This window comes from Melanotaenia boesemani, chromosome 8, assembly GCF_017639745.1.
Source record: "Melanotaenia boesemani isolate fMelBoe1 chromosome 8, fMelBoe1.pri, whole genome shotgun sequence".
Classification (NCBI taxonomy): Eukaryota; Metazoa; Chordata; class Actinopteri; order Atheriniformes; family Melanotaeniidae; genus Melanotaenia; species Melanotaenia boesemani.
The window spans coordinates 19,237,511-19,248,807 of NC_055689.1; the positions used below are offsets into that span (position 1 = coordinate 19,237,511).

Below are 11,297 nucleotides of genomic sequence, written 5' to 3' on the forward strand. Positions count from 1 at the left end.
GAAGCAGAGTGAGATATTTGATAAGATCTGTTACTGCCATGTTAGACTCCTTTCACCTTGGTTCTTAGTTTAAACTTGTGTGATACATTTCACACTCACCGAGTGGTGAGCACCTATAAATAAACTGTCAAATGATTTGGCTGTTCAAGTCATTTTCATTCCCAGTTCTCATTGCAAAGTCAGCACTGTGAGCAATTCTAGAGTCATAGGGTCCAAAGGAAGAGCATTTTACCAGCAATGCAGTGTTTTTCAATATGTGACCTTTGTGTTTCAAAAAATGAATCAACCATTAATCACAGGTTTCAACATGGTCTTTTTTCTCTATAAAACAGCAATTGTAAAGAAAAAAAAGAAGATTGTTAAACATGTGAAGGAGCTGCTATCAGCGCTTTAAGTGCCTTCTTCACATATTTGGTTTGATAGCTGATGTTACTGTTGTGTTTAGTGATTCAAAATTCTCCTAATTGACCCCTTTGAGCAAAATTTTCACATTTTTTTACATAATTGTGACAGTAATGACAATATTATTTTTATTCTGTGCAGATACTATTGTTTTATTTTCCACAAGATTGCTGCCCTTCATCATAGTGAGAGACCAGTTTCATTCCAGGAATGAATTTCCCCCCTTTTTCTGCTCTCTGCTGTCATATTCAATACTCATCATTCAATCACATGACAGATGGTTCCTTCTAGTTTTTAAGTCCAGCTCCACATTCATTAGAAATCATTTCATTGGAGATGCATAATTTTCATAGCATCATTAAAAGGTAATGTAATCTTTTTGACCACTAATACTCTTTTATGTATGATCTATCAATTAGTAATCCACCTATGTATAGTAACACAAAGGGCGTAGAGGGGATTTCAGTCAGGCTTTCACAACACATTTGCTATTTTGTATTATTTATATGTCTGTGAATAATTCAGCACATGACTTCACTTGTTATTGATAAAAATGTTATTAACAATGGTAGCAATTCAATTAAAGCTGATAAGATACTTTTTCTTGGAAGTAGTTAAGTGGGCTCATAATGTCCTTTACATGAATGAAGTATAAAGTATGTGCTGCTTTGTGTACTGCTGAAACTTTGTGGCAAAAGACACAAAGCAGTAGGCGTAACATTCCCAGTGCACTGACTTGATCTGCAGAGGACTGAAGGTTAACATTAGCTTGTTGTTGAAGGATTTGGCTGTGTTGTAACACTATGCTATTAAAAGTGCCACACCTAGTAAATCATTCACAAGGCTGCCCATGGATTGAACACAACGAGCACTTGTTTCAACAAAGACAGTCTGTTTCGCTTTTTCTGTAAAGCTGAGTTGCAGCAATTTATCATTATATATATAAAAAAAAGAAATAAAATCATAATATTGGTTCCAAACCTTAGTAAATTCATGAGATGTGTTTCATTAATTGTTTGTTTAAAAACTGTGACAGCAGCATAAAATCACCAAGATTCCACGAATACTTTATTACAACAACATAAGCAAACACATATGACACTAGAAACCCTTTAATAAACATTTTATTGAAAATTGGCTGTTCTATCAGGACAGTCTTTCATTCAGACAGCTGGGGGCAGTGTCACACCACACCACACCCATCCACACCCTCATGTTGACTTTCACATGATTACTGTCAGAATGTCGCAATAGCCTTGACATCAGGCCAAAACTACGCCCTGTTGGCTGCAAACACATTCCAGGCTAGTGCAGCTGAAAGATAATTACTGTACAATATAAGAACGCTAAACTGGCTTCCAGGTGGAAAAATCACTGAAGATAAGCTAATATTACCATTTAAAATTGGAATTTGACATGAAATATTATGTAAAAACATTCATAAAGGCAGAGATATTACTGTCTTTATTCTTTTGAGATTCTCTTCCATAAACTATGTTAGAAAACCACAAAATAAAATGAGCCACAAAATTACAAAATTGCATTTAATGTGAACACAGATTAAGAAAAATACCAAGTTGTTTTCAAATCAATATAAAACCTAGCAGCCCTTCTCCTCTTAAATATCTTTTAGAAAAAATCCAAAGCTCCAAAAGCAAATAAGTAAACACACAGGAATGCTTTCTGCAAATTCTGTTCAACTCTACGCGTCTGTTTTCAGTGCAAAAGACTTCAACCAAAAAGCCACAAAAACAGGAAACAACAAAGAGCAACATATACATGCGCACACACACTAACACCATCTGCTTGCTCCTTTTTCTCAGACATATCAAGCAATCAGATCCAGGCACTATTATTTGTTTGTATTAAGCGTTTCTGCTCATGTCTTTCTGCAGACATCTGCAAGACATTTGAACTTTGGCCCAAGTGTGTTTAGAAAGTCGAGGTTATCATTGTCTCCATGGTCACTGCAGCATCCCACGGAGCCAGCTACCGAGCCCGTCCCCTCATACCCGTAGGAGTGGATTATGTCGTCAGCGTAACGTCCGTCTCCCTCTGTTCTCATATGATCCAGTTTCTGTAAGACAAAGGTATAAGGGAGTAGGAGTGTGTTATTTCTTTGAAAAACCCTGGGCGATGGGTGGGGAGATACTGCACCATGTCATAATGCAAGTCAGCTCAGGATATGACTGGGAGTCAAATATTACATAGCGAACAAACAACTCACCGAGTTACAGAAATAATATTTCTCACAAAGAACTTTAGAAATATTAAAGTTTACAGAGGATCCTATCACAGCTTAAAGAACAAAATTATATTACATATGAGAGTTCTCTTTGCTCTAAGTGATTACACAGATATTATTAAACTTCAGAGAATAAAACATGTTTGCACTTGGACATCTCATCATGTCTCTTTCTCACTTTTTGCACCAACTTCAAGCCTGAGACATATTTTTGTCATACCATAAAAATCAAAAACACATCTGTAATTATAAAATAAATTACCCTTTGTAGATAGACGCCATTTGTTTGCCAGGTGTGAAGATAGGATGAATCCTGGGCGACGTGTCTGTAGTCGAATCCCATGCCGTTACCAAGAAGCTGACTTCCAACATGCTGACCGTACTGGTGTTCATATTGGCCAGAAGAATATTCTTGCATTTTAGTTGTGGAAATAGCACCCTGATAATTCCCAATGTCATGAATGCCGTGGCCTCCGATTGTGCTTGAGCTCTGGTTTCCCAGCCATCCTGCATTCAATGCAGAACCCTTCACAGAACCTTTTAATGCCTGCTCCAAGCCCATGCCGATGAGATTGGAATCCTGTGGAGAAAAATGAGTAACAATTAAATATATAAATAAATAAATAAACAAAAATGAAGCAAAGGAAAAATAAGTGAGTTGAAGTTATGGTAAGATTTCTTTATATAACACCAGCTTTATAATGATGTCCTTACCACTTCGTCCCCTGGCGCTTCTGTGTTTGATGGGAGCAGATGTCCACCACTGTACCCCATATCTTCAAGTTCCAGTTTTTCTCTCCTTGTTATGCAGAAAAATATCAGGAGTAAACCTGCAACACCATGCAAGTACGTTAAAAATAAATATACACCAAGTGTAATTTTTTAGTATAAAGTTACCAATTACAGTGAGTATGACTACATTACACACCGCACTACATTATCATATGTTCCACTACTCATCTCCTAACTGACAATTCATACATTTCAAGGAAATCTTCAACTTTCTTTCCATCATTTCTTTTTGCTTGTTTGTTTGTTTTTTTTAACAGATCACAATAAAGCCTTTTTTTACACACTTTCACTATCCACACAGTGAAAATCCACTTCTCTGTTGCCAAGACAATAACAGTTAGGGACTCACAGAGCAAGAGGAGGAGGAGTAGAGGCAACAGCATAGCCAGTGCAGCCTGCGGCCCAAATGTTACAGAGCTTCTCTTGGCTATGCAGACTCCATCCCTACATTGGCAGATCATTACTGTTGTCATCTGTGTTGCTCCAACACCCTGCAGATCTCTGACAATGAGGGGGACTTCGTATATCCCTCTAGGAAGCTCCTTCGCCGGCTGCAAAACAGCAGCTGTTGCTAAAGAGAAAAAGACAAATGTAATACAGAAAATTAAGTTTATGATGAGGGATTAGTGATTCAATGTATTTCAGATAACTTCAGCATAGAATCTATCCAAAGACATATTTTTTACAGCAAAGTTCACCCTCTGTAAACTGTGTCAGTGTTTCAAAACCAGCTTCCATAAGTCGCAGAGCCACTTTCACAGGAATATGTCAGAATGTGCTAAAATAACACAGATTTTATTGTAAAACAAAAATATCCATGGCTCATTAATCAGCAAAGATTAAAACATTTAATTAGTGTTCATTATTATTTCCAATTGAAGTTATGAATTCTGATTTGCAATTTTTCAATAAAATGCACCACACTCTGCTACTGGAAACACAAATACTGGTTAAAAGTTGTTGAAATAAAAGTTTGCTGCAAACAACTTAAAACAAGAGGACTTAACTGACAGGGACAACAGTTTATGGACAAATGTGTGACAGAAGAATTAGCATGTTAGTCTTGGAGTATTTGAGTATCAAGCAACCTGCCAGGTTACTTTAAGTCTTTCTATCTGTGGTGCTGTGTTCGGCCAGTTCAACATATGACCTGGTTAAGATTGAACCTCAACAAATGTCTGTGGACAAACTTTAGACAAGTGAAATGTTAAATCTTTGAGAGGCTTAAAACTGCAAGTCAAGTATTTTTCTTTATGAGTGTGTGAGTTTGTGCTAATATTAGCCACTAGGCTAAGTAACGTATGTTTCCTAATCTGTTAAAAATGTGCAATGCTTCAAGAATAACTGAGGGCAACTTGTATCCAGTTTATAGTTGAACTGGAACTCAAAGCTGTACGACAGATCTCAGTTATGACGACCTTGTTAGATTTGAAGATGTTGGGTGGAGTCAGGTTGCTCATTTTACAGCCCTTTTCATCAAGAAACGGGCTGTAAAAGTGATAGGACAATGAAGTGATAGTTTTAAAAGGAAGCGTTGTAAAGTCTTGCTGTTGTATTTTGACCAAAGTGTGCCAAGTCAAGCTAACTCAGCTAATATCGATATCAGCCAGCAACAGGTAAAAAAAAAAAAAAGCTATCCAAAAGATGTGTGTGCTGGGTCTATTTTAGAGACTATCAGCACTTTAAATCCTGTGCAATCAAGTTGGAATCAATTTTCTTTATTTTTTAATTCCAGTTAGGACATGCTCCAACTTCCAACCATAGAATTTACATGGGTGAGAGACATAAACACTTGCCACTATTAACAAGGTCCACATCAGATGCTGGGGGAGCATGACCTAATGAGAAGTGGGCTACTGGAATTGGAACTACTGGACTTAGAAGGCAGAATATCTTAACTACTTGGGGCTGTGAGCCCAAAACTAGTAGACTGGCTCCAACACACCGAAGAATGAGAGCTCAAATTTAAAGCGCACATGCTCACATGGGGGCCAATCAGTTTGAAAAATAAATAAATAGAAGTTTGTGTGAGGCTCTGTGAAAACCATCCCCTCTTACCTCCATACTGCTTGTTCAATTGTCAGGTTTGCTTTTCATTGTTTACTTTTACTGTACATATTAAAACACAAAGAGCTGGAGTAGGATGCACCAAACACAAGGTCTGATAGATGTTTATAGATGGTTCAGCAGTGTTTTGATATTATTAATCTTGTCTCCAGTCAATGCACATGAAGTAAAATGGGGTTTAAATCATGTTTTCTGCATTCATTTCTAAAAAGTATTTGATCATATGGTCCTCCGTAGCATTATCACCATCTAACACAATCGCTGGAATATTTAGTTTCAGTTTAAAAGACTCTTTGTCACAGCTCATATGATTACAAAGACAAACACTTACCATTGAATGGCCTCACAGACCATTTGCCATCATGGTCAGGTGGAAAGCTAAAGGTGAATGGGGAAGAAAACGGACTATCATCTTTGTCTTCCGCAACCACAATCACAGACCCAACCTTTCCATCCTTGTCCTCGCACAACACCAAGTTAGAGGGGATCTTTGGCACATTGTCATTGACATCTTCAATTACAAGGATGACAGTTCCTAATCCCACCTTGGAAGCTGAAATATAATCATATCAAACTGGTTATCAGTCAGGACATATAAAAGAAGATATACATTTTTTTTTGTCTGCATTCAAGTTAGTGCCAGTTCTTTTGACATTTACAGTTCCCAAGAATTTAGATATAATCTAGATTGGTACTAGATGGATGAGTCACTATAAACCAATAGTCACATTGCATCTTGTCAACAGGGTACAGCAGACAGGATGTTCACGTACAAAGTCACTTTGGGACTGTTATTAACTTTATAGTGTAATTATCTGAAAGGAAGACAGTGACAAATTGTTCTCTTTGACAATCTAACAAACAGACTAGACACATTCCTCAAGCACTGTGTTTGTTGAGTTTGGCAAATACCCATGAGGTTAAGAATTAACCAGCGGCACTGTGATGAAGGTTTTTATTACTTCAATACTATGATGGTGATAAGTTTCCCCACAACTATGAACTTGAGCTTGTTATTTTCAGAACAGATTCTATGGTTTATAAAATCATAGAGTAATCAGAAGCAACATACATTTATCAACAGCCTTCACAGTGATGTTGTAAATTCCATCCTGGACAAAATGTGACTCTCTGTCAATTGTGTTTGCAACCCTCAGCTCCCCCGTATTTCTGTCCACATTGATCCAGAAAGCTGGGTCTTCAATCTTGTAATACCTGAGACACAGTGGAAAAGGTGTATCACAGCACAATCAGTTTAACAGTCAAAGCCTGCCCTCCAGTGTTTCAGAGATGTAACATAAACTTAAGTTGGGGGTCTTGCATTACTTTTACAGTTGTGTCTATTAGCTGCCATCCAGAACCATAGAAGATAAACATTTATTAAAAAGACTAATTTAGATGAAGCAAATCTGCTTACATGATGCCGTCAGCACTATTGGTCTCAGGATCTTTGGCTGTGTACGTTCCTATTATTGTTCCATTTGGTGTGTTCTCCTTGACGTTGATGCGGATTGTAGGGGCGCTGAACTGTGGGCCTTCGTCCACATTGATAACATTGACATCCACAGGGACGGACAGCCACTGGGCGGTGGTGCCAACAAGCTTTGCTTCATTTTGGGCTGAAATCTCAAGCCTTACTTTTTTGTTCTTCTCATAATCCAAAGGCTAGAAAAGTAAAGAGGTGTAAAAGAACCGCACAGTGAAATACAGTTTTTACATTACTTCATAGGCTCATCTTAAATTAAATACACATAAATTTACTGCAATGAAGATCAAAACTTTCCATTAATCAGCATACATTCGTTAAATATTGTCTCATTTACCCCTCATTAATGTCCTGAATAATGCACTCACCTTTACAACGTACAAAAGCCCCTCGTTTGTTTTAGGATCGGAATCGATCCTGAAATTTCCATCTTCATTTCCTTTAGTGATGACGAATTTGGAAATCCAGTTTGGTGTGTTTATCAAGTCCTTATCTTCCACAGGAATTCTGAGAATAAGCTTTCCACTTTCATTTTCTTGTATACTGGCCTCATACTGAAAAAGCAAACAATAATAAATATAAGCAAAAGTGTCCATGACAACGAATCTTACAAGGAAGTAATTAACTGGGAACCTTATTACTTTTTTTCAAAACCCTTACAGAAGTTTTTGTGAAGGTTGGTGGGTTGTCGTTGATGTCACTCAGAGTTATTGTTGCTGTTGCTGTACTGAACAGACCATTTGGAGCACCTTCCAAATCTTGAATCTTTACAAGCACCATATGCGTATCTTGTACCTTAAAAAGAAGCATGAAAAAAGAATATATGGAAAAAATATCACATGCCACGCTGAAATAAAATATGAATGTAAACCAGAGTGCCACATGTAAATCAACTCATAAAATCTTTCGGGGGGTGAAGGCACGGCTCACCTCTCTGTCCAGAGTGTTGACGGCGGTAGTGATGACACCTGTGAGTGGGTCGATGGCAAAAAGCTTTGATGCATCCATGAGCGTGAACCTGATCCTAACATGACTGGTGTTAATTTGATCTCTGTCTGTGGCATTCACTGTCCCCACCATCATACCTGTTTGGAAACCATAATAAATTAGAGCATCCATGAAAGTCCGTTACAGCATAACTTGGGGGGGGGGCGGGGGGGGGGGGGGGGGGGGGGGGGGGGGGTTTTCTGTTCCTCACCAATGCTGCTTCTCTCTGGCACAGTAAACTTTAGCTCCCCTTGGAATTCTGGAGCATTGTCATTCATATCATCTATTATAACTTGGAGGTCCAAATATTTGTCTGCTTCCTGTTTTGTTTGTACATCATAAGCCCTGAACCGTAACTGTGAACACAGAATTACATGTGAAGAATATAACAAATACATGCAAATATATAAAATATAAAAAGAAAAGCAACATATTTTTATGGTTTATTTTCAGAGCCAGATTAGTAACTTTAAATATTTCCAGGGTCATAAACAAACTAGCTAAGATTAGCTAAAATAAGTTATATGAGAAAAAAACAAAAGTGATGAAGAGGAATTTACATTCTTTACTAAAAAGCATGGTAATTATAATTGTGTTTATCTTGCATTTTACTGCTTTAACTAAAAGATTAGTTTGTGTGTGTGTGTGAGAGAGAGGGGGTTGATTTACAGCAATGTAACATTCTGTCTGGTCATCATATAATTAATGCATAGATATGTAGAAAAACACAGATTTCTCTGCCAATGAGTTTAGTTTAGTCAGTGAGTTTAGTAAGACAGGCCAGTGTTTATGTTCACAGCCTAAATATTTGCAAAAATGCATTTATCAATTTATAATTGTGCTTGTTTGTTTGTTTTGTCTATTTGTTCTTCTCGGGGCTTTTTACTGAACCTAGTTTAAATTAATAATTACTTAACCATTTTTAAAGATAAACATAAATTTAAGTACTGAATTGCTGCTTTATCTAACAAATTATGTTTTTAGTTTTTTGTGCTTGAAACAGAAATTTACTTTGTTTTTCTACTTTGCTGATAACATGATAACATTTCATTGACGAAAATGACTTTGTAATTAAATAATTGCTGGATGCAGCTCGTTTTTCACACTTACTTTAAGTGTGGCATACTCTTCACGATCCACTGGTTTATGCGCATTCAATTCCCCAGTGTCTCTATCGATACTGAACACTCCAAGTGGAGCCTCATCCACCCCAGATCCACTGATGGTGTAGTACAACTTGTGTGTAGCAGCTGCACTTGATACAACCTGCAAATAAATGAAAAAATACATTCTTTTAAACATAGTCAAGTTAACAACAATAAGTTATTTATCATAGGTAAAGCAGTCTACTTAGGCCTATTACAGCTCATAATGCAGTGAAATTGGTGATGGGATTTAAAGCATGACTGTATTAAAATCTTTGGAAGACTTTGTTTTGAAATACATGTGCAATAAAGAAAATCTAAGTTATTCACTGTCAACTGAAAGTTATATAAGAGTATCTTGGTGAGTGAATTGCATAATCTGGGGAAAAATAAAACCACATTAGAGACGTGTTCAGTCTGCCACTGTATAAGTTTGTAGGGTCTTCATCCTCCAGCCTCTTGATATGACTGTTGTTTATTGGTAATAAATAATGCTTCGCTCAAGTGGTGGAAAGGGGAACATGTGGATTTATATGATATGAAGCTTTTTATCTTAACACTGAAATTACCTTCTCAATTTTTCTTGGAAAAGGGCCCTTGTCATTCTCCAATACGTGAATAGGTGGAGGGCTCCAGCGTCTTTTGACGCGTTTCAGCAAGACTTGGCCTGAGTGCTGTAGCACAAAAACAAGTCAAGACATTTTTTTTTAGTATAATAAAAAATGTAATAAAATTAGGCAAAATGTAAAATAGGCGTAAAGTAAAATAAAAATAAAAACATTTGTGATGAAGAGTTAATGTGCAGCCGACTTACATCCGTCTCCTTTACTGTTTGTCGGACAAGGTGAACTTCCATCTCACTTCCCGGTCCATTATTGTCCTGAGCTCTCACAGAAAATGTCCGCCCTCTTGTTGCCAGCGTTACAGGAGTCAGTGTTACTATCGCTCCATTACTATGGATTGTAAAACTGGGGTCCTCCACAGTTAACCGCAAGGTTTTAATGTCACAGTCCGCTGTCTCAACTAAGAAAACAGCAATGGAAAACATGGGCAAAGTCAAACTATTAAACAAAGCACATATAAAATAAACTCAAGGTGAAACACATAAAACGTTTTCATGTTGAGCCATTAAACTGTTAAACAACCGTATACCTTTCGTTATTTGGTATCCAACGGGGATAAATTGTGGCACAGGGACGTAGAGAGAGTCGGGGATATAACACGACTCCGCGCGGGACATGAGCTACAAGAGAAAGCTCACCTCAGAGGTCGCACACTAAAGGTGTGTTCATAATTTAAAGTACGGACAAAACCTACAAAGTAAACTTAATTGTATAATTATGAAAACAGAAACGTACTTACCAAAACCGAGCAGATGGTGAAAATGAAAACATTCGCCATTTTTTCAAATAAAACTTGACGGACTTGGTCTCGACCTGACGACGGAAATGTGACAGGTTATCTGGATTTTAGCTTGGTTGGTGTCCCGTCACGTCTCTAGATATCCTCCTGTCACGAGCTGGCAGACTGCAGTTTCTGAATGTGCGGCTACAGGCAGGGACTCAGCAGAGACACACCTTAACACACCCTCCGAAACGCTGACGGTGAACAGCAAGTTGATCACCTTAGGGCAGGGTGCTGCTTCTTGTGTCTCTATATACCTCCGTGCATAGTTAACCCAAATACATAAAAAAGTTTATAAATATATTTATTTTTACAAACCACCAGGGGGAAACATCGCCTTATCTTTTTGCCAGCTGAAGCAAGATGCAAGACACCAAATGTAACCCCTATAATCCTGGTTTACTGTAAATATATATGCAGTAAACATGCCTGACAAGTAGCTTAGAGGCGTTTACGGTTTAAGTTGCAAATGCTGAGTTGCTTTTTTTCCTCATACGCCTAATTTTACAAGACTTCTCCCAAGTCTGCACAGAGGTTGACCCCTAGCTTGCTCCTCCCCCCTCTGCAGCTCCACACAAGCATTCTGGCAGCAGGAACAGAACTGTGTTCCTCACTAACACCACAGGAATGTGAGGCTGAATGAAGCCTGGTCTGGGGGAGGCTGTGCTCCCACTATCTCTATAAACTGCTGATAAAACTGAGGACGTGTCATTTAAAACATATCCCATCTGAATCCACAGCAACTGTTAGGTTTTGTTCTGAAAGTGCT

General features: G+C 37.8%; 1 protein-coding gene across 1 annotated transcript; it reads right to left on the reverse strand.

Annotated features, from left to right (window-relative positions):
- Nucleotides 1-1,452: 1,452 nt before the first annotated feature.
- On the reverse strand, nt 1,453-10,981 carry dsc2l (desmocollin 2 like). Its single transcript, XM_041992579.1, has 16 exons — nt 10,487-10,981; nt 10,277-10,367; nt 9,939-10,147; nt 9,694-9,798; nt 9,090-9,245; nt 8,191-8,335; nt 7,923-8,077; nt 7,653-7,787; nt 7,361-7,546; nt 6,924-7,171; nt 6,579-6,721; nt 5,838-6,059; nt 3,789-4,010; nt 3,362-3,477; nt 2,910-3,227; nt 1,453-2,479 (listed from the first exon to the last, which is right to left on the reverse strand). The coding sequence occupies exons 1-16, from the start codon at nt 10,523-10,525 to the stop codon at nt 2,282-2,284; spliced, it is 2,688 nt and encodes an 895-aa protein (XP_041848513.1). The 5' UTR covers nt 10,526-10,981; the 3' UTR covers nt 1,453-2,281.
- Between the last annotated feature and the right edge of the window lie 316 nt (nt 10,982-11,297).